Source organism: Podarcis liolepis (assembly GCF_965112155.1).
Source record: "Podarcis liolepis genome assembly, chromosome: 1".
NCBI lineage: Eukaryota > Metazoa > Chordata > Lepidosauria > Squamata > Lacertidae > Podarcis > Podarcis liolepis.
In genome coordinates this window covers 36,254,384-36,278,137 of record NC_139554.1, presented here as the reverse complement: position 1 = coordinate 36,278,137, position 23,754 = coordinate 36,254,384, and the positions used below count along the sequence as shown (strand labels likewise).

General features: G+C 41.2%; 1 protein-coding gene and 2 long non-coding RNA genes across 5 annotated transcripts in view; 1 reads left to right on the top strand and 2 right to left on the bottom strand.

Moving 5' to 3' along the window:
* The window catches only part of LOC310710306, a 38,767-nt gene extending 31,132 nt beyond the window's left edge, over positions 1-7,635 (bottom strand). For 2 of the 3 annotated variants that reach the window (XR_014527928.1, XR_014527929.1), the window contains exons 1-3: positions 7,205-7,635; positions 6,848-6,873; positions 5,912-6,119 (exon numbers count right to left, since the gene is read on the bottom strand). This is a non-coding gene — a long non-coding RNA (uncharacterized lncRNA). The remainder of the gene's footprint in view (positions 1-5,911; positions 6,120-6,847; positions 6,874-7,204) is intronic. The other variant, XR_014527930.1, reaches the window with a different exon arrangement.
* Positions 937-22,548, top strand: G2E3 (G2/M-phase specific E3 ubiquitin protein ligase). Its single transcript, XM_083507360.1, is given in 18 exon segments — positions 937-1,015; positions 6,110-6,212; positions 7,914-7,969; positions 9,193-9,290; positions 9,479-9,580; positions 11,507-11,631; positions 12,165-12,327; positions 13,802-13,908; positions 14,548-14,664; positions 15,638-15,765; positions 15,853-15,985; positions 17,410-17,538; positions 18,511-18,812; positions 20,065-20,246; positions 20,500-20,672; positions 21,674-21,873; positions 22,129-22,346; positions 22,349-22,548. Coding segments are annotated over 17 exon segments (2,322 nt in total). The 5' UTR covers positions 937-1,015; positions 6,110-6,168; the 3' UTR covers positions 22,394-22,548.
* Positions 15,873-23,754, bottom strand: part of LOC310710286 — a 21,321-nt gene continuing 13,439 nt past the window's right edge. Inside the window, exons 2-7 of the long non-coding RNA XR_014527922.1 lie at positions 22,065-22,245; positions 21,187-21,303; positions 19,002-19,131; positions 18,465-18,547; positions 17,754-17,817; positions 15,873-16,010 (exon numbers count right to left, since the gene is read on the bottom strand). This is a non-coding gene — a long non-coding RNA (uncharacterized lncRNA). The remainder of the gene's footprint in view (positions 16,011-17,753; positions 17,818-18,464; positions 18,548-19,001; positions 19,132-21,186; positions 21,304-22,064; positions 22,246-23,754) is intronic.

Sequence of the window (23,754 nt, the reverse complement as noted above, 5' to 3'; positions counted from 1 at the left end):
GCCAACACACTGGAGTTTATTTGTCAGTAATGGGGTGCGCGCGTGCGTGTGTCAGCTCGTTTATGCTGCAAAGCTTGGGGCGCAAACTGACAAGCTGTAAAATGTGTGCACTCTGCCCCTCTGTTGCGATCCTCCCCGCAATTGCTCCCCCAGAGAGTACATCCCCTGGGCTCGATCCTGCACCCATCTACTTAGGAAAAAGCAATGGGGTTGTACTAGCAGAAACCGAAGTACAGCGGAGCGAGGCGCCTCCCGTTTCGGTGGCTGATACAGTGGTACCTCCGGTTAAGTACTTAATTTGTTCCGGAGGTCCGTTCTTAACCTGAAACTGTTCTTAACCTGAAGCACCACTTTAGCTAATGGGGCCTCCCGCTTCCGCCGCGCGATTTCTGTTCCCATCCTGAAGCAAAGTTCTTAAGCTGAAGCACTATTTCTGGGTTAACGGAGTCTGTAACCTGAAGCGTATGTAACCCGAGGTACCACTGTATTCCGCTCCCCGCCAGCCCCGCGCAACCTTCCCCGGCTGTGCTTCGGTAACTTGGGGCGAAAATGCACGTCCCCGGCGAGCAAGCCAGGCTCAAACTGAAGCCAGTCCCCCGCCGCGGCCGCTTTTCCCGCGAGCGAGAGGCTTCGCCGCTACGACCCCGCGTCGCCCCGAAGGCTTCGGACCGCGGGAGGTGAAGAGGAGCGAAGGCACTGCAAGCACCTCCCTCCTACGACAGCTAAGAGACAGAATGAGTGAGAAGAGGAGCACCAAGACAGCAGCAGCCTAGCGTCCGATTAACAGATGTCCCTCGGAGATCCGGGAATTCTGCTTAATTAAGGCAAGAGCAGCCGAGCGTCCGACCAAGCGATCGGAAGGACCAGGGGCGGGGCGGGGCGGGGCTTCCTCCTCGCGTCCTTAGCCGCCTTTGTGACGCAAGCGGATGCCGGAGTTTTGAATGCTCGGGCGGTTATTTTGGAGTGGACGTGCGAGCGGGAGGGTGCAGGTCCGCCCGCTTTACGGATCGCGCAGGTGAGCCTGAGGTGCGCGGGGCAAGAATGGTGGCCGCGGGGGTTGGGAGAAGGGGCGCGCGCAGGGAGGGCGTTTTTCCCGCCTTTCACGCGGCGCTCCGGGAGACGCCGAAGCATCAGCCCGTCCAGTTCAGTATTGCCTGCTCTGGCTGGTAGCTGCTCTCCGGGATTTCAGGCAGGGAGCGCCTGCCAACCCTGAGAAAGTGGGACATTTTGCATGCAAAGCAGCTGCTTTGGTATTTAACTGCGGTTCTGCAGCATCCTTACACGAGAGTAAACTGCTGTGGGGTTTACTTCGGAATGCCAGTTGCTCTTGTGCTCGGGTCCCGCTTGCGGGTTTCCCACAGGCATCTAGTTGGCCACTGTGAGAACAGGATGCTGGACTAGGTGAGCCATTGCCCTCATCTCGAGGGCCCTTGTATTCTTCTCCCCGTGGGTTGCCTTCGGAGTAAATATGCACTAGGATCCGGGTGCAAATCATGGTTGGTATAGGAGGGTGATGTTGATGTTGTTGGGCGCATCCTACGGTCTGAGTGGTGAGAAGCACTTACCTGACTTCAGTTTCCTTTGGTATTATTACTACAGTGGTACCTCGGGTTACATACGCTTCAGGTTACAGGCTCCACTAACCCAGAAATATTATCTTGGGTTAAGAACTTTGCTTCAGGATGAGAACAGAAATTGTGCTCTGGCGGTGCAGCAGCAGCGGGAGGCCCCATTAGCTAAAGTGGTGCTTCAGGTTAAGAACAGTTTCAGGTTAAAAACAGACCTCCGGAACGAATTAAGGACTTAACCTGAGGTACCACTGTATTGCTGTCTATTAAATTTGTATACCGCCCTGAGATCTACAGATGAAGGGTGGTACAACATAAAAATACAATATAAAAAAGGCAAAATGCACAATAAAAATAGGAACAGAGGCAAACCAAAAAATCTCCCCTCCTACTACACATTTAATTGAATGTGAATCAGCAAAGGCTGGTTGAAGAGGAATGTTCTATGCCTGCTGCCTAAAGGTATATAATGTAATTAAAGTGCCAGACACTGGATGTTTTACTGGTGTTCTGTAATATTGGAGTATATTTATAAGTATTCCACATCCTATATGTAGAGAGAGAAACCACACACTAATGCCCCCAGAGCCCAAAATTCAGTACTCAGTTCTCTGTGTATTTCAAAACTGGAATCTTTTCTTTCCAGAGCAATACCTTATTTCATCCTCCTGGCTGGGTGGGGGAAGAGAAGAAAGATATACTGTACAGCCCCCTCCCAGCTTTTCTTTCAGATGGCAACGTGCTGTTGTCTAGTAACAGTTTTTCAAGTGGTTGACAAAGTTACTTCTGCTCAAAGAAATACAGTAGGAGAATCTGTAACATGCTTAAAATGAATTTTTTTTGAGGGACAGCCATACTACAGAAAATACCATTGAGGCTGATGAATTACAGTGTAATCCTGTGCATATCAGACTTGCTGTGTTTTGTGCAAGACTTACTCCCTAGTCATGCACTCTTACTTGAAAGTAAGCCCCATTGAATTCAGTTGGGCGTGCTTTTAAGTAAACATGCATAGTATTGTGAAATTGGTTCAAAGTAGATTATGCTAAAGTAAGTTTATTAGCTTTAAGGTAGGATAAAACTCTTATTTGTTTGCTTTAAAGGGATGTTTACTGAGGATTTTATTTTATACAGCCCCTCTTTCTTCCCACTGATGCCTGTTTTCTATATGTTTGAAATCCCCAGGAATATGATTTTCCACATATATATTTTTATTGTGACAGAGCTCCTCTTTCTACATTTAACAGCTAGCATTTTATATTCAAAAACATTCTTAAATTCAACTCTTGACATTACAATTAAAACAAAATAAATTTGAGGGGAAAACAAGGAAACAATAGGGTTTTCATTCAGAGCTCTAAATAATAAAATTTTCACCTGTCAAAAAGTTAAAATCATTAATTTAATCATTTTGTACTGTGACTTATGAAGGTAAAATTGTAAATTAAAACAATTTAAAGCAGAAAAATGAAATCACAGATAATGGGAAAGAAGAATGCCTACCATCAACTACAATTGCGCTACACTATGTCCTTTCCTGGATAGGGATAACTTGATCACTAATTCACACACTGGGAACTTCCCCTATGCATTAGTGTAATGCACTAAAGTGGGGCTATTTCACAACTGGGACATCATCACTGAAGAGTCCCTAAATCCCAGTTACCCACCTCAGCTTTGAAAATGACATCTAGGAGTAGAGCCTGAAATGCAGAACTTAAAGAGCAGGCAGGTTCATAGTCTGGAAACATGTCATAAAGGAATTCAGCTGGTGCAAACAAACCATTTCCCATCACTTCCTTTATGTCAGGAAAAGCTTTACCTGTTGAATTTCTTCGTGCCACGCAGTTGTCAATGCCAGAAATAAAAAAGCAACTCAACCCAGGGAAGCACTTACAAAAAGAGAATAGCATTTGTTTCCCTTTGTGCCATTATTTTGCAAGGCTGGAAGGTGACAAGGAGCCATTTTTCAGTTCATTTCTCATTTGTCTCTTCCTTCCCAACCACTGTGGTGATGCTCTCAGTCATTCACTGCCCTAAGCAGATAACACCCCTTTACTGACTCTTCCCCACTGGGCCTTTAAAGCCCTAAACAGCCTCAGCCCAGTATACCTGAAGGAATGTCTCCACCCCCATTGTTTAGCCCAGGCACTGAGGTCCTCCTCTGAGGGTCTTTTGCTGGTTCCCTCACTGCAAGAAGTGAAGTTACAGCGAACCAGGCAAAGGGCCTTCTTAGTAGTGGCACCCTCCCTGAGGAACACCTCTCCCCCCCCCCCTTCGGATGTCAAGGAGATAAAGAGCTACATAACTTTTAGAAGACATCTTAAGGTAGCCCTGTATTGGGAAGTTTTTAATGTTTGATGTTTTATTATGCTTTGATATATGCTGTGAGCTGCCTAGAGTGGCTAGGGAAACCCAGCCAAATGGGCGGTGTATAAATAATAAAATTATTATTACTGTCAAGTTGATCACTGTGACTTAGCAACTGTTTATGGTTGGAGCACTCTTTTCTATAAGTAGTGAAAGGGCTGAGGCAGTTGACATATTTCAGCATCCATATATTACACACGTGCTTCTGATTCATAGGGTTATCTTCCCTGTTTCCACTGAACACCCCAGAATCTTAGGCTGAAATATCTTCCTTTTTCTAGTGAGATTTCTTAAATTACTGTTTGGGTTCCAGTCTAAGTAGGTTTGTAAGTTGTAAGTCCAAAGTACTAGGAAGCAAGTCCTATTGAATTCAGTGGACAGTTCTGAGTAAACTGAGCTAAAAGACTCTAAGATACTACTTCCTAAGTTCAGGAATGTTAAGTCATTTCAGATTTGCAGTGTATAATACATGCAGGCTGGTTATTATTGCTTGGAGCTGTCCTTCAATTTAGAGAGCATTTCCGCTAAAAACGGAATATGATTTGCTAAACAAATAGCCCAGTGGTTTCCTTTCAAGTGGTAGCATTAGGCTGTCACAAACCACAATGTGAACTTAAGACCATTTCATATTTAAATTCAGGACACATACAGTGAACTGAAATGGCATCTGTGAAAGCTCCTGAAGTGCAAAGCTTGTCTTTGTTGCCTGTTAACAGAAGGGAAAACATGCATTTGAAATTCTGTCTCCTTTCCTTGTTTTGTTTGTTTAGAACATTTTATTTAAAACTGACTGACTGTGGCAGTGTAGATTTGACTTTGAAATCAGAGGTTGCTCCAAAATAAGTTGTTGTTGTTTTTAATACACACAACATTTTTTCCATAGTTCTCAAAAGTGACTGTTAGCTGCAGGTGTTCTATTGTTTTATCTCAGCAGTGGGGAACCTTTGGCCCAGGAGGGGTCCTAATTTTATCCACAAAGCCATTTTCTCCAAGCCATGCCCCAAATCATTTTTCTATTTATTTTTTATTTCATGAAATTTTTGTACCACTTGATTTGGGAAAATCCTCAGAGTGGTTTATATGACATCAGGTGTGGGGCAGTTAAAAACATGGCTGCAAACGAACAACTGGGAGCTGTAAAGCAGGGTTCTTCAAACTCAGCCCTCCAGATGTTTCGAGACTACAATTCCCATCATCCCTGACCACTAGTCCTGCTAGCTAGGGATCATGGGAGTTGTAGGCCAAAAAACACCTGAGGGCCGAGTTTGAGGAAGCCTGCTGTAAAGTGTACTGTTGCTTGTTTCTTGGTAAGCAGGGCTTCCAAGACCTGCTAGGGTTGGTTCCACTCAGGAGTACTCAATCAGAGCTCCCAGGTGGAGTGGATCCCTGACAAAATTGGGATTTGAAGTCAATGCCAATCAGCTGTTTGGTGTGACTTCAAGCCCCAGTGAGAACAGGGAACTCCGGAATGTAGCTTGTCCCTGCATGAAAGCAGAGTGTGAAGAAAATGGTGTTTGGCAATGACTTCAAACGCTACTTGGACTTGAAGAGGTGCAGCAAAAGAGACAGATAGGTTCTCTGAAATCATGGTGACATCAGGTGGTTGACAGGTAGACAGTCCCACCCACCTGTCAAAGTGGCTTGCCAGAGGTGAAGAAGCTCAGGATACAGCCCCCCAGCTGGATCCTTTTCTTTGCCTTTGTTTTATCTGAAGTCATGACACCATCTCAAGTTTGAAATAAAACCTGCCTTGTTACGTTTATTAATTTTTGATAAAAAGTATCAGCCTTGACTTATGAAATGTATTTTTGTAGCCCATGTTGTACCTGTCTGGAAATAGAAAAATAAAGCTTTTAAAACAATGTTTTGATTACTTAGCATGATCCAGATAACCCAAGTTCCACCCCACAAAAAAGCCTGCAGAGGAAATGAAAGTTTGCTAAAGATCATTAAGGCTCTGTGCGCATGCATACCTTTCTTTATCCATCTGCTGAATTTAGGAACCTTCTGCTGTGATCCTCAAGATGCTTACTCAGGAGTATTTTGCTTATTTCTGGGTAGACAAGTGTTTAGGATAATAAAATATTCCCAGTTTCTTTTTCTGTAAGAGGAATGATTGAAGATAGTGAAGGTTGTAACCTTTCCCATCTGCTTCTGTCCATGTTACACAGGAAATCCTACCTGTACAGATGATATCACTGCTGAAATACTTAGAGCTTGTGGATCTTGAATGCCTTTGGACATTATTGAGAAAAGAATATTTTTTCAGGAGAGGTAATCTAAAAACAATTATCAACAAAAACAAAAAAGATTTGTGATTTGGTTGTTTTGTATAGTCAGCTAAATACTGTTGCCAAAGCAGAGGCCTTTTGCCAATTTCAAACCAATGTCCCTCTTGGAAGCCATCCTCTGAAGTGGGGGTGGGCAGAGAGTTATCTCTTGTTGGAGCCCTGTTTGTGGAATAAAATGCCTGCAAGCTGTCTTTTGAGCAGCAGGCAAAAGCCTTATTTTTGCAGACCTGTTTTCTCCCAAATGGATGATCCTGCATGGAGCTTATAACTAGGATTTCTATGTAGTATCTGTTTCAGAACTTTTTATTGGTGCATACTGTATTCCTAAAACAAATAAAATTAGCTTTTAATTCAAATCTTTACACATGGTCAGTGTAATGCAGCAATAGTGGTGCAAATTCATTAGTCTCCTTTCCAGCTAGCAAAGCTAAACTGTTGTGATATCTTTGCTTGTTGGAGAAGTGGGATGTTGGAGGCTAACCTAAACTGACATATTGTGTTTGGGAAGAAGATTTTAAGCAAAGTATTAACTTTGCACTAGGCATGGAAGATACTTGCATCTTGGGGTTTGCTGTGTTGCAAAGTGTCTTATTTTACAGGCTTAGAAATTCAACTTACCACTGAGATTTTTATTGGATAGCAATCTACAGTGGTGCCTCGCAAGACGCAAAGAATCCGTTCTGTGATTCTCTTTGTCTAGCGGTTTTTTGGTCTTGCGAAGCAAGCCCATTGAAGGATTAGCGCTATTAGTGGCTTTTAGCGGCTTACCTGCTGATCGGATCAGCTGATAAGCGGCTTAGCGGCTTAGAAAAAGGGGGGAGGGAAAAAAACCAGCAGGAACTCACAAGACATTGTCATCTTGCGAAGCAAGCCCATAGGAAATTTGTTTTGCGAAGCACCTCCAAAACGGAAAACTCTTTCGTCTAGCGAGTTTTCCATCTTGCGAAGCATTCGTCTTGCGGGGCACCACTGTACTAGATTGGTACCCAAGGGAACAGTCCAAGTCATTCCAAGGGAGCAAGAGGCATTTATAATGGCAAAATACCCTTTTGTATAAGCTTACTGGCTCATGAGCTACCTTTCTGGAGTGTTGGATAACAACTATACTGTCCCAGAGCAAGAGCCTTTATGACCTAATTGCTCCAAAGTAATAACCTTTGTGACCTGTTACCTCATCTCACTGCTTGCCTCTTCAGTTGACACAAAAACTCAACTCCCCTCTCATCCCCTCCCCTACCCCTCCTTCCCTCTTTTTTTCTTTTTCTTCACTTGTTCCTTATCATCTTATTTTTCTGGATGAAGACTGAAGGCAGGACTCTCAGCTGACTCACAGAGACAAAATAGCTAACTGCAAGGACGCTAGGAGCTTATTTTCTTCCAGATAATTTTGTACCACCGAAAAGATAATGTATTTGCTTTTCTGAATTTCAAGTTTATTCTAAAAATGTTGTTGTGGCTACTTTTAAAAATAACGGCAAATTTCAATGAACTACTGATTAATACAAAACCTGAAGCCAGATTTGTCATGACAGCAGAAAAGTATACTGAGTAGTTAAACCAATAATTCTGTTTCCTGTACTTTGTTTTTAATTTGAAACAGAGAATACTGGGTATGGTACTAGACTAAAAAGACTAATATCAGGTATGCTGCAACTGATTTTTTTTCTTCTTCCATATTTAACAGTTGGAAGGAGAACGCTAAGATGAGTGATAACATTGTTGGCTGCCTTCAGAAATTGAGTAAGTACTGTGCATGTTTACTTAATTAATGCAGGCTTCCTCAATCTTGGCCCTCCAGGTGTTTTGAGACTACAATTCCCATCATCCCTGACCACTGGTCCTCCTAGCTAGGGATCATGGGAGTTTTAGACCAAAAACATCTGGAGGGCCGAGGTTGAGGAAGCCTGAATTAATGTAACCAAATGCCAATCATGGATTTGTACAAAAAAAGAACTGTGTTTTTAATGCTAGTGCAATTTGCCATTTCAAATTCATGTAACAATTGTTTCAGGGGCTGGATAATTAACTATTCTTGGACATTGTCACTCTGCCCCATTCTTAATAAGCCTAGCTGTACCAAGGAGCTAAAGGTTCCATACATTGTTCTCCTCACCATTTTATCCTCCCAAAGGTACTGTGAAGTAGGTTAGGCTGAGAGAGGGTCAAGGTCAACCAGTAAGCATTCTAGCTGATGGAATTTGAACCTTGGTCTCCCAGGTCCTAATCTAACCTCTGTACCACACTAACCTGCTACAAACAAGCACTGCAGTAATTACTGGCAGATGGAATTTGAAAGATTTATTTAAACTGATACCTAACCTTGCAATTAGATTTGCAGTCCCTGCCCCAAATCTTCAGACATAGAATGCTTCATCGTCTATGTATCATGTTCTTGGCTTTGTTATCCGTACTAGATCAGTCACTAAAACCCCCATGTTGGACAATCTTCAGTGTTCTAGCAATTTTGTTTTAGTTCTGATTTTTCCTATTGAACTCAACAACTGGATGCAATGTTCCCGTATTTTTGAAGAGGGAGTGTATGTGTCTGTGATTGTGAATTGCCACTGTTCCAGAAATATGGGTGACCTCTGTGCCAAAACATAGTTCAGCACAGAGAAATGCTCCACGGGGAGCTTCAGGGTCATGCTCCCCTCATTCAGTGCTTCCAAACGCCCTCCCCAGCTGTGCAAGGGAGGGGCACTCACTGCAGCTCATTCCTGTCTCTGAACATCATGCCACACAATGCCTCCTCCCCCTCCCCACTTTCCTCTAGCAGGAGCATCTGCTAGATCTCAGTCCCTTCTTTGAATGGAAGGGATACTGGATGCCACCCATTGTGTCCAGGTATTGTTGCTTTGTGTCGAAAGGGTATATCTTACAACTTGAAACATCTGTTAAACATCTAAAGAAAAAGCATTTCAGAGAACTAACGCACTATATAAAATTGCTTATTAATATTTTAGCCTGTGAATTTTGTCAACGGGCTGATGACCGTCCTGAAAAGTATGGGGAAAGGAGGACTTACGAGGACTACAATCTCACTGTTCATTATTACTGTGTGGTAAGTATTTTCTTTTGAACCTGCCAAGTTCTAAGTACTTTGCTACAGTGAAAACCAACACCTCCTTGGGGTGGTATTATGATCAGCTGGAGCAGAGCATGTGTACGTGGGTTTCTTCAGTAATGTTTTTTCTCAAGTGGAAAGTTACCATTTTTATAACTTAGCAGTAATCCATTCCTTTATTGTAGTTAATGTCAAGTGGGATTTGGCAGAGAGGTGAAGACGAAGAAGGTTTTTATGGGTTTTTACCTGAGGACATCCAAAAAGAAATTAATCGAGCTGCAAGACTGGTAAGAATATATCTTGAATGTTGAGACTGTTCCAAAGAGTTATGTGACCAGAAGGACATAGCATCATGAATACCAGTACAATATGCTAAAATATGATATAGTTGAGTTTCACTAAGGCTACAGTCTTGCTCTGGCATTATAGGCAGATATTGATGCAACTGTGTTGGTTAAAGAAATCTGTATAGCATTAAGCAGTCATTTCTAGTTACTGGTTAGGATAGCAGTGAATAAAACCCAGGGAATTAAAAAAATTAGTTGTAGTAAACAATCCTGCTCCTTTCTTTTTTTTGAAGTTGAGAAAGCCAAATCACTTCTCAGGTAACCTGTAGAATTAACTGTATAAAAACAGTTAACCTCTGTGATTGGTGTTAAGCAAAATTAATCAAATCTCTAAACTAACGGTTCTGGAAATGCCAAAAGCATGCTAGAAATTTCTGCCACAAATAGAAGTACTGAAGATGTAGAGTGGGAATTGGGAGTAAGATACTTACATATATTTTTAAGACAGAGTCATTAATGCTGTTCTGTTGTTATATAAAGTTATTTGCAAATCTGAAAGATTGAAAACCAGCATTTTAAATGTTCACATTAGCTGGAGTTCTGTATACAAAATACTAGTGATAATGGACAATTCTGAATGAGTGGCTATGCAGATGACAGGATTATTGCTTGGTTTTGCAGTGAACCAAAAGAGAAAAGAAAGCTAGTTACATTTTCATTTACATAATAGAAAAATGAACTACAGTGGAACCTCTACTTACAACCATAATCTGTTCCGGAGGTCCAGTCATAACTAGAAATGTACATAAGTACAGTGGTGCCTCGCAAGACGAAAAGAATCCGTTCTGTGATTCTCTCTGTCGAGCGGTTTTTTCGTCTTGCGAAGCAAGCCCATTGACGGATTAGCGCTATTAGCGGCTTTTAGCGGCTTATCTGCTGATCGGATCAGCTGATAAGCGGCTTAGCGGCTTAGAAAAAGGGGGGGAAAGGGAAAAAAACCCGCAGGAACTCGCAAGACATTGTCGTCTTGCGAAGCAAGCCCATAGGAGATTCGTTTTGCAAAGCACCTCCAAAACGGAAAACTCTTTCGTCTAGCGAGTTTTCCGTCTTGCGAGGCATTCGTCTTGTGGGGCACCACTGTAGAGGTACACTTTTCCATAGAAAGTAATGGAAAAGTGAATTCATCCGTCCTAGACGATGAGAAACATCCCCTAAAACAGTAACTTAGCACGGATTTTACTGTCTAACGAGACCATAGATCCATAAAATGAAGGCAATAATCAATGTACTGTACTATAAAATAAATAAGACAGTACTGTAGATGAAAAAAATAACATTTTTTTTCTTACGTGCACTGAGGGTGGGCGGGCTTACCTGGCCAAAAGCTGGGGGTGGGGCAAGGGTCAGTAAAGAGCTGGTTCACTTTGGCCAGGGTCACTTTTTTTTCTTGCCAGGCCAGGTTTTTTTCTGGACTTCCTCAGGTTAGTTCCTCGGCGGGGTTTGGGGCTACAGTGCGCCCTGCTGTGCCTTTTGCAGGCGGCACCTCTTCCACAGCTTCGGGGGTGGGATGGGGGCCCTCTCCCCAGCAGCAGAGACCTCAGCACTGCTCCGCAGCCAGCCGGGCTAGCTCCGGGCTGCTGGCAAGGCCTCTGTTCGTATCTAGAGAAAAGTTCATAAGTCGAAGCACCTACTGAAGGTCATAACTGGAACGGTATGTAACTAGAGCTGTACGTAAGTCGAGGTTCCACCTCGTGGAACATTTGAGAAAAGGCTTGTTATTGTTTTGACTAGTAATGATGAATTATTCAACAGTCCATTTCTCTTAATATACATTTTATACAGTTATATATTGCTTCTTATTTTAAGCAGAGGTTAGAATAACTACTAAAACAAAAAATTAAAACAACTGGTGGTATTTGTTTTTAGAAATGTGCTATCTGTAAGAAAAGAGGTGCTTCAATTGGTTGTGTGGCGTCCAGATGCAAACGAAGTTACCACTTTCCTTGTGGGGTTGAGAGAGGATGCATTTTCCAATTCAGAGAAAATTTTCCGTAAGTTATTTTCATTAACTTTTAGTAAAATTAACTAGAGCCAAAAAGCTGCAAGTTGCAAAGTTCTTGTTAATGTGGAGTTATTTAAATACAATATATAAATTGGATGATATCTAGTTGTGGCGTCCCACTTGCACGACAGATTTCCACTCGCATAAAAACAGGAATCCCTCTTGCTCTTCTCTCATCTTGCAACCACATAAACGCCTCCCAAATCCCTAGAGATCAGATATCACCATTGGTTAGAACTTTTCTGCTGTGCATAGTAATGCAACACCTCTACTGCTATTTCATTCATTGCTTGCTTATTTGGCTTACTTTGGGTCTTAAAAACACCCTTCTCTCTGTACACATTGTTTATATATACATATCCACTTAGGTGACCACTTCATATATCTGATGTTGATTCCAGCCCACAAAAGCTTATACCAAGAGAAATTTGTTGGTCTTAAGTTGCCCCATGTTTCTTTGTTGCTTGGAATGTCAGTAAGCTTTTGCAGATAATAACCTTGCAGTGGCTCTGTATTTTTCAGGTCATACTGTTGGAAACACCGACCCACACAAAAACGTTCCCCAAACTCTAAAGGATCATCACAGTGTACCATATGTTTAGAGTTGGTTGAACATGCACCATCGTATAACATTTTGGCAAGTCCGTGCTGCAAAAACGCTTGGTTTCATAGAGACTGTTTGCAAGTATGTCCAGAACACCACAATAATATTACTTCCTTTTACTACTAAAAAGAAGTATGCTGTACAATGATGGAAAGCACTTGTATAGTTTAATTCAAGTAGGACCTGCAATAAAAATGTTGCAGAATTGAATGTTCCTGTTCAGGGAGCCAGCCAGCTTTGCCCTCTTCCAGGAGACTTCATTTCAGGTTGGGGACCAATTCAGCTTCAAGCAAAGAACTTTAAAGTGAGTTCCTTACTATTCCTTTGCTGAAGCAAGATGAACACCTACCCACCCATCAGCTGATCCTGATCAGCTGATGAGCAGTGGGAGTGTACCTTGCTTCAGAATCAAGAAGGGGTTTGCATTGAAACCCCTGCTAAAACTGAAGAAAGACCTTCATATTTAGCAACATTCTCTATGCAAACTGCTTCATGAACCTGAGAAGCCTCTATAGCAGTCATGGCCTCCAGCTGTTTTGGAACTACAACTCCCATCATCCCTAGCTAACAGGACCAGTGGTCAGGGATGATGGGAGTTGTAGTCCCAAAACAGTTGGAGGGCCAAGTTTGGCCATGACTGCTATAGAGGCACACTTAGAAGATTCCTAGAGAGGCTTTTTACCTGATATCGCTGTGACATCAGATGATTGTTAGGTGATGGCTCCACCCACCTGGCAAATCTTACCCATGGTGGTAGGGCAAAGACAGATCTGGCCCACCAGGGAGAAACGGTTTCCCACCCCTGCACTAAAAGCTAACTGAAATAAGAGTCACAAATTCTATAATAACTGGCACGGGAGCAAACTATAAAGTTTTATACTGCATCAGTGGTGTTTCCTAGAGTAGCATACGCATGCATGTACACAAACAAATTTCCATATTCCTACTTCAAAGTTTACAATCTAAATGTCATTAGTAAGATTTGGGAGGACGATAAAAGGAATGAATATGAGCAAATGCAGTAACATGTACTTGGGAAAATCAGTTTTCTGTTGGAAACCAGGATAGAACTGCCAAACTCATCCTGTACTCTTTAGCCACAACTACTGATAATGTGGAGTAAATGTGCTTTTTGCATTGAAAGCTTTACAAGCTCAGAACTAGTAAGCACTTGCAAAAGTAACAGGATATAGCAGGCAATGTTACAACTGCTCCACTGGCTACCAGTCTGTTTCCGAGCACAAGTCAACGTGCTGGTTATGACCTATAAAGTCCTACACAGCTTAGGTCCAGGCTATCTGAAAGTTTTTCTTTCTCATATGAACCTGCATGGGACCTGGGATCTTCACTTGCACAGGCATCCTTGAGCGGGGGGGGGGGGGAGCCAGGATATAAATAAATATAGTAATGGTAATAAGCATTAAAGAAATTGTCATTAGTATAGCCTACTACAGATACTGTGTTGTACCCTCATCTTGTCTGTTGTACCCTTATCTTGTCCAGCATCCAGAATCTTGTCTGATTTACTGATCATTTTTCTCTCTTTTGGATCCAGTGTCAAGCGCTAAGTGCAGGGGTATTTTTCTTTAGATGCCCAGTATGTAATAATAAAGAGAAATTTCAGAATGAAATGTTGAGAATGGGCTTACATATTCCAGAAAAGTAAGTACCTCCCAAAATATTGTTTTATTTTTAAGAATATATTGTACAGGTTTATAGTTAAGGCTGTATACCACTAGGTGTATTTAACAGGAGAGTGAGATATACATGGTTAATTCTCTTTTGAAATTTATGGTGTATTATTTTGTATCATTTTTCTATTAAGCTGCTTTTTTCATGGGTTTATATTAAGGGCAGGAGGCATGTTTTTCATTAGTTTTAATAGTAAAGGTTGAAATTAAGATGCAAGATGGAAAGAACTGAACATTTTAGCTACTGCAAAGTATTTTAACAACTCATTTCTTAAGAGACGAAGGCACAGAGACTTAGATTAGGAGACAAATGATTTTTGTCAAGACACACACAATACAAAGCCACATTTAACCCTAGAAAGGGATGTGGGAAATCTTTTTTTGAAGTTTTCCAAATTTTGTAAATGCTGGTTGTTCAGGAACCCAGGGGTTAATCAGCTTGCTCCGATAGATGGGAGATCTGAATTACAAAAGCATAGACTATCCAACAGCTACTGATTTTCTGTAGATTCTATCTTCTCTTGATAATAGTAAAATCATATATTACTATTGAAACAAGGAAAGCTGCAGTGTAGGCTTGAAATGTTCAAATAAGTTTTAATGTTTCCAGAGATGCCTCATGGGAACTGGAAGAGAATGCATACCAGGACCTTCTTCAGTGCTACCAACACTGTGACATCAATGTCTGCCTCTGCGAAAATGGAAGAAACTACAATGAGCCTGATAGGTATTAATAAATGTGGTCCTTGGACAAAAGAATGTTAAATATGCTCGTAGTTTATAGGAATGCCATCTTGTCCTGCTTCCATCCATAATTAAATTAAATTAATTTAATTCAAAGTCAGTTGGACATGATGATGACCACATAAGTGCCTGGTGGATCAGGCCCATCTAGTCCACCATCCTGTTCTTGCAATGACCTTCCCTAGATGTCTGTAGGAAGCCCCACTATAGGGCCAGCTGTGGAGGTAGAACATAATTGTCATAGTTAGTAGCTGTTGATCACCTTATTCTATATATGGAATTATACTAAGACAACAAAACTAGTGATCCTTAACTTAAATTGCCTGGTGAGTTTTTGTTTCCTTGTAATAAGATATTGGCATATTGATTTTATGTTGCCAGTCATTAGGTCTTCATGTTTAGAAATCTGAAACTCTGAAGAAACAGGAAAGCATGCACCCTATGTGTGTGTCAACATTAGAGGACCTGGTCCATGTCCCATGCCATCACTAGGAAGGTTTCATCATTATTTTTATTCCTTCAATGAAGTGGTGGCTTTTCTAGAAGGCATTGGGGGATGGCATACTTTGACTATCTGTAGAGCTGAGTTACCATTAGGTTGAACTGAATGGCTAGTTCTGTGAGCGGAATAGAACATTTGGGTCCTGCCCGGTGTGCTTTTGCAGCTGTGGAGTTATGTTTGATTCTTTTTAAAAGTGTATTATTTATTATTGCTAGGTATCTTGTATCCTTTGCTAAAGAGAGCCAGGGTAAATATATTAAATATAAAATAATATTGGTAATCTTTGACCTGCACCTCCCATTTTACCACATATATGTTGCAACTGAAATTTATGTCCCATCTTGAGAAATATACTGATGCAAAGTGAAGCCATAACTAGTTACATTGAGTTAACTCTTCTCTTTTTTAAGTTTAACGGTCTTAATTTTTAAAATGCATTTTTCTTTTCTTTTAGCAAATGGGAAATAAAGCGCTGTCAATATTGTGGTTCGAGTGGAACTCACTTGGCATGTTCCTCACTAACAAGTTGGGAGCAAAATTGGGAATGCATAGAATGTAGAACTATCCTTGCCAAATCAACTGGTATGAAACTGTTCACCATTCTACTTGAATTAATTTAATTTTTAAAAAAGATTTTGGATGAAAAATTGTGTTAATTTCATTACACAGGGAACTGTCAGAAATGGCGAAAGCGTTCTCGGAGTATGGCAGAAAAAACAGATATTGGCGATAGCTTGCTGGAAGAGCCATCACCCAAATGTCCCAGGCAGTCTCCTGGATCCCATCTTGGCTTCCTTGTCAGGCATGTGATGTTCTTTCATTTGCAGCTGCGTGGAAACAAACAGGCAGTGTTCACACATCATGCTAAACCACAGTTGAATGCAATGTAAATGAACAGGAATGAGCTGCAGTGAACCTCATGTTTATGCTCGCTCTTCCCACATGGCTGGGGGATGTTGAGAGTTCTTACTTTTGGTTCTGCAGTCTGTAACATTGGTCAGTTGCCTGTCCTGGCTGAGGTCCACCCCCTTGCCCAAAGGAGCAGATGTGCAGTCTGGGGGTTCTTGTGGACCCAGCTTTGCCACTGGAGGCCCAGGTAGCCCCAGTAGCTAAAAGTGTCTTTTACCAGCTGCATTTGGTATGACGGTTTCAGCTGTTCCTGGGCTGGGAAAGCACTGGTGACTTCAATATTAGATTACTTCAGTATACTCTATGTGGGGCTTCCCTTTCACTTTGCCTGGAAACTGCAGTTAATGCAGAATGCTGCAGCATAGTTGCTGACAGGAGTAAGGCCCTGTCGGCACATAATGCCTCTGCCCAAAGATCTGTACCAGTTGCCGATTTGTTCAAGCCAAGTTTAAGGTTTAACTGTTGTTATATAAAGCCCATAATGGCTTGGGAATGTTTTCCTTGCGGCATAACCTTACTCCATATATGTCACTTGACCAAAATTGGCACTGTTAAAGTTGCCACGTAATATTCATTCCACAGTTGTGAGAAATGGATATTTTAGTGTGGCAGCACCTATACTATGGAATTCCTTGCCTTTTAGCACCAAGCAGCCACCTTCCCTGTACTTTCTTTCAGTGCCAGCTTCAAACCATAGCTACTGAAACTGACATGTTTAACTGTGGTTAAGACTAACCCCAATTCCAGATCCAGAGGATGTGGCAAATGGTGGGTAATCAAAAGCAAAACTTTCTGCCCCTGAACTCCAGCCTGCACTGGGATTGGACAGTGGGGATGTGCTATCAAATTTAAGGCTTGCTGCAGCTCATTCTTGTTCATTCATGTGGCAAAGCTTGTGTGAACATCGGCACTATCAAATTATAGTTAGAGCCTAAAAATAATAACTGATCAAAGGGCTAAATCATGAATTCAACCTAATGTTCCAGAGTTTTTTGTAGCAGCTCTTCATTCCATCCAACAAGCTGTTCTGAAATTTGGGGACTTCAGAAACAGCCTGCAATGTATTCTTTGAATGGGGGGTAGCATAAAGCATGTAATTTGTTTAAGGACATGGTGCAAATCTTTTTTTGTTTGCATCTAGAAGCAATCCTTCATGCCTGAAGTACTCATTTACAAAAAAACAAATGTAATTTACTGACTGTACACTTGTCATGGACAATATTGTATGCTGGAGATACCTGTATCCTGACTCAGCTGTTTCTGAGTCAGGGTGTGGCTAACTCAACTAACAAGGTGGTTGGGCTTCTTCCCTTCTAGGTCCCCAAAGATATGCCCCAATGCCTTTACTCAGTGTTCACAACTAGATCTCCCCTCTTCGAATAATAGACTGATATCCCCTTCCTCCGTGATTAGTCCTTCCGTGAGGAATCTGACACTAAGAAAAACGTAAGTAAATGTTGAACTGTCAGCCAATCTTTTTTATTTTATACCGAATGATTGAATTTGGGGGCAGGGATTGACCCTGAGCTTGCAGCCCAGTGGAATTTTTACCTCCCACTGGGAACTGCTATGGGCAGGAGAACAAGTATGAAACAACTTTGAGATCCAGTGTCATGTCAGCATACACGATGGGGCTTTCCCTTCTACTCCTGCCCACACACCTTCTGACTTGGCCTCCAAATCAGCTCCAAATGTTTCTTTGACCTTCCAGAGCAGATTCTTTGGCTGGAGGCAGGAAGAAAGGACAGGAAAATAACATTTGCACAAATAGTAGTTCATTACAGTATCAAGATATCACAATTAGATATTGCCCATTAGGCTCGTGGAAATAGTTTAATGATTCTTTTGATCCAGACCATTGTTTTAAGGTTAGATAGAGACTGGGGATTATATGCAACTGCTCCTTCCTCTCCTGCATCTGAAGCCCCCATAAACCTTCAAAAATCTGGTCCAGGTTAGGACACCTTCTGGAGCATATTTTTGAGATGCACAGGGGGCTGCATAGGAGGAGAAATCCCATCACACTAGTGGAAGTCTGCTGGTATAGTCTTAGATACAATCCACTACACTGATTTTATTGACATACAGAACTGAGTGGGGAACATAGTATTTAAAGAGATGATGCACAGCTGTTTATCAGCATTTTGTCTGACTCTATTCTCAACAAGAAACTTTGTGCTTCCTTATTTAAATGCTATTGAAATGTTTTGAGTAGTAAGTATGCTAATTCTTAAAAAAGAGAGAGAGATTATCATGCTGTTAGCAGTTTCAGTTAGCTAATTATTAGGATGCCATTAGTAATTTATTCTTTAAAAAATTGGGCAACTTGAGGTTACATGGTTATAGAGATCCAGAAATATTGCTGTACATACCTAAGTAGATGCTGTGCTAATAAAACAGTCCTTTTATTTTGTGCAGGCAACTTGTAGTGCAGCAAAGAAAAGTTTCCAATATTCTGAGGGAATTAAGATCACAAATTAATACCAAACGAACAAGACTGAATATCAATAGACGAAACATCTGGGATAGCGCCTTAAAGGGATTTCAGAAGCGGAGCTTCAATCCTGCCAATACTATTGAAGTAAAGTATATAAACTGCAGGAGAAAAACACATATGGATTCATCAAAGGGAGATTTTTTTCTATTACTGATTCGTCACCTTCAGAACTCCTCGCTCTTTGAAGGCGATTCCTCAAAAATATTGTCTTTTGATTCTCAAGGTAAGCCTAAATTATAAACATTTGAAATGTTTTTGGAGGAAAGTGGGTACAGTCGTAGCTTGGAGGTTGAACGGAATCCATTCCGGAAGTTTGTTCAACTTCCAAAACGTCCAGAAGCCAAAGTGCGGCTTCTGATTGGCTGCAGGACATTCAGCTTCCAAAAGAACATTCGAAAACCAGAACACTCACTTCCAGGTTTCGACCATTTAGGAGCTGATTTGTTCAGGAGCCAAGGCTTTTGAAATCCAAGGTTCGACTGTATGCTTCTTTTTCCCTTCTCCATTGGGTTCTGAGCACTCTTGATGTGGTGTGCAGCAAGCTGTGAATTAGGTCATCTTAAGCAAGTGTCTTCCTACCTAACAAACTGCATGGGTTGAGCAGAAATTTGAACCTAGATCTTGCCACAATCTAAATTCAAAAACGCTATCAACTACACCACACTGGCTGTGTACTGCAAGTTCAGTAATACGAATACTCCAATTAATATTAATAGGAATATTCACTTTGTTATATAGGAGTCTCCTTACTCTCTTTGCTGTTTAGGCTGCTCAGAAATAGCAAAATTGGTAATAGAGGATGGAGCAACTCCAATTAGAGGGGTGCTGGTAATTGTCTTTTTGAGTTTTTATTGACTCTGTCCAGGTAACAAAAACCAATACAAGTAGAGGAGGCAGCTTCTGTTCTGTTTTACTATGTATCAAGGGACAGGAGAACTATTAAATACAGTTTTAAGTCATGGTTCTTTGGGGTAATAAAAATTGCTTTTGTTAAGCTCTGGTGAGCACATTTGCTGGCATACCAAAAGAAACCCTGAGCATTTGCCCCAGTTGTTTCTTGAAGTAGAGTTGATGGCTCAGTTTCCTTTCTGACTAAAACTCCAGGGCAGCTTTTTGTGACCACAGGGGTTGGGTATGCAGTGGGGAAGAGAAACAAACAAGTCCTGGTGGTTAAGCATAAATGTCCAGCCCGTTTCTTTTGTATCCCCTAAGTACAGTTGGCTTACATAGATTGAGATAAATTTATGGAAGATGGGCACTTGTTCAGATGAATGGTGCCTCTGAGCACTAAGTGCTGGCAACAAATGGGGGAAGAGAGCTCTGGCCTCTGTGCACTTTTTCTGGGCTTCCGGGGGCATTTTATTGGATGGGAAACATAATACTGAAGTAGGTGTGCAGTTGGTTAGATTGATTGGGGCTCATCCCAGCTGCATTTAGTAAGCACAATAGTTATTTTACATACTTTGTACTTTCAGCTCTTAAAGATAATTTATACTATGAAGCTGGAAAAATGATAGCAGTTTCTCTGGTTCATGGAGGGCCATCTCCTAGCTTCTTTTCCAAGACCTTGTTTGATTGCCTTGTTTATGGCACAGAGAATGTGAAACCAACTATTGAAGATGTTGCTGATGTGACTGTTCTGCAGACAATAGAGAAGGTAGGTTGTTCTACAACTGCATAGCACTATAGGGATGGATCTTGGTATTTTTTTCTCTTTTAACATCTTAATTTTAAATCAATTTGGTATTGAGGGCATTTCTTTTCTCAGCAATAGTTGGCATAATATATGTGCCACTTATTTGTTAGCCAAAAGTGATCAGACATAAGATCTGAAACAAAGAGGAAGTTGCATCCATCCATTTGAATTTATTCATCAAATTAACTAGTTGATGTTTGATTTCTTACTGTAGATAAAATCTGCAAGAACTCTGAACAGCTTAGAATCAGCAATAAGTGATTGCTCTGAATATCTCGCCATTGCTGGATGTTTGAAACCTGTAACAGCTCTACATGATAAGAATGTGTTGGTGAATGAGATATTGAATTACCATGTCATAAAGAGAACACTTTTACCTTTTGAAAGGTTTGTTTTACACATAGAACCCATTACTATACTTTTGCAATTTATACTCCAGGGTTCTGTAGCCACACTCTTTCCATGTGAATTAACTCATGTTTTGCATTTATAAATTAAAATTTTACAAGTCAAGTTTCACGTGTTATGAAGAATTTATTGTTCTAGTGGTGGCTTCCCCTCTCATTTACTAGTACTGAAAATATAAAATTTTATTATGACACCAAGTGAAAGATGTATTGCTGGTAATTGCAAGTAGGCAGAGTGCTGTTGCACTCATGTCCAGTTTGCAGGCTTCTCTCACACATTTGGTCGGCCACTGTGAGAATATGATCCTAGGTGAGCCATGGGCCTGTTCTTAATGTTGTTCATCTTACGTTGTTACTCAAAAATGCTTAAAGATATTTGGTATTTCAAATTTGAAAAACTGAGTTGTTGGATGAATACTTAAATATACTTAATAGTGTCCCAAGGGAGGAAGCTCTGCAGCTTTCTTTCACTGGGGCGAGATCCATCATTTTACCTGTGGATGTGACAGGATTTCCCTTTTTGGCTGCCTCTATAGCCTCCCTGCTCCCTAATCTGTCCTTCAGGATCCCCCAACTTTCCAGAACGGTTTCAGGGAGTGTACTGGGGCTGCCTGGGAGAAGGGAAAAGAGGGAAATTCCTGTAAGCTGGATGCCACACTTGGACACCATCCATTGTTGTGAGTAGCTTTCAGGAAAATTTAGAAGCTCTAAAATAAATTACTGATTAGAATCTGTAGCTGGTACCAGCTCCAGCAAGGGTATTCTGACTAGTACATGTACAGAAATATATCAGTAAATTGGTTTTGTTTTGTTTTGTTTTTAATAATTCCAGCAAAGCCCTGAGGAATTACTGCTTCTAGAAATTTAAAGTGGTGTTTGTAATATGCAAATGAATTTGGCAGTTTTTTTCCTATCTTTTTAAAAACAAAAAAAACCTCATAGCACTTTCTTGGTTCAATGCATTGTCTCTTTCCCCCTTAGCTTTAGACAAGGTTTGAAAACACTTGGTGTTTTGGAAAAAATGCAGATGAATCCTGATGCATTCTGTAGCATATTATGTCACAAGCCTGAGAAACTTACAGCAAAACTTCTTGGTGATCTCTTTGCTATCCACTGTGTACCAGGAGCAGACAAAGCCAGAAGTCTAGATTTCTGGATGGGTTACTTACAGGAAATAGAAGGTAAGAAAAAATGGACCCACCTAAATGAATCTGAACTAGGAATCTGGAATGTGTTGGGGGCTTTAAAAAAGACTTCAGTTCCTATTTATCAAACTCTTAAGACAAGCCTTGCCTATGAATTTTAGTTTCACTTTACGTTTGCAGTAATGATTAACTATGGTCAATTTATCATTAGCTTGAGTCACTCTTACCTTCTAATGTGAAAGTCTTGTAAAAGCTGTTTTCAGCTAATCAAATTCCTCGTTCTTGGTCTAGGTGGTGAGTCAGCAGTAACTCTAGAGGACATCTTAGTGTTTGCAACTGGCATTCGTGATATCCCACCCATTGGCTTTGATCCTGAGCCTGCAGTTAAGTTTCTGCATATAAAATACCCTGTTGGAAAGAGACACCTTAATTGTTTAGAGCTTCCAATAACAAAGTCTTACGAGAAGTTTAAAAGAATTATGGATTGCACCATCAGAAGTACTCTAAGGTTAGAATCAGAAGTGCATTAGTCACTACCATGGATGCTGAAAATTGAATGATGAAGCATTTAAGAAGCTTGCTAGCTGCTACTGGATAACACACACGTTCATCCTCACAGACGTGCAACTTGATCGTGGAAATGGCTTAATCTCAGTCTTTACATTTTGAACATTGATTCAAAATGATGAACAAACAAAGCTTTCCAAACCATTTTGCATTATTTGGTTTCTTTTTAACACTGTGCCCCAATCTCATCCTTAGCACAGCCCCACTTCATAACATAAGGCAACTGGTGACATAATTGTCTGCTGATGTACTGTACCATCCATCCATTTATATTATAATCAAATATACACTAGCAGACAACTAGATTCACAAATCCCTTTTACATTGGTTTGTAATATAGCCAGAAAATCATGTTTTTGTGTAAGTTTTGACTTATGGTTTGTTGAGATGAGAAAATATTTTACATTCTAAGTGAATTTCAAGTATCCTAGCTATTACTTGTGAACTATAATAAGGAAGCTAAACATAATACCTCATTTTAACTGTTGTCAGATATATATATATATATATATATATATATGCAGGTTTTGGTGTCCTCGGGTGTCTTCCCGTGTAAAAGTTGGGGTGTCTAGGCGACGTTTCGACGAGGTCTCACTCGTCATCTTCAGGCTGGTGCTTTCGGCTTCTTGTTACTGGAACAGAGCGGGATCTCAGTGTTTGAGTTCCTATAAATACTGTAGAGGGGTGTGGTGTATTGCCTCAAAAGTTCTGGGCAGAGGGGAAGTTCCCAGGCTAGTGTTCTTTTCTTCTTTTGTTCCTTAATTACTTCCCGCCTGCCAGACATCTGGAAATTAGCCCTCCCCACAAAAACCGACACCAGATCCAGAGGCACACAGAACGCCACCACCAATCAACCACACCAGACCCAAACCCAGACCCTCTCCACAGATAAATTACAGACACCATCCAGTAACCAAACCATAGTGGCAACTCCGGATGCTGCACCCCCCTGCAATCCCTACACAGATCTGGCTGGCACAGGGCACAAAACCACAGCTCGCCCCTATACACGAAGCCAAGCCAAAGCACAACTAAGTGCAGTACAGCCATCTTCCCAGAAAAACTCTTCACAAATTCAAGAGGTCAAGACACGAAGGCTTTAGCAACTAATCCACACCTAATGACCCACCTAAGTGGTACTCAGAATATCACTCAAGAAATCACTCAAGATATCCCTCAAGTAATTAAGGAACAAAAGAAGAAAAGAACACTAGCCTGGGAACTTCCCCTCTGCCCAGAACTTTTGAGGCAATACACCACACCCCTCTACAGTATTTATAGGAACTCAAACACTGAGATCCCGCTCTGTTCCAGTAACAAGAAGCCGAAAGCACCAGCCTGAAGATGACG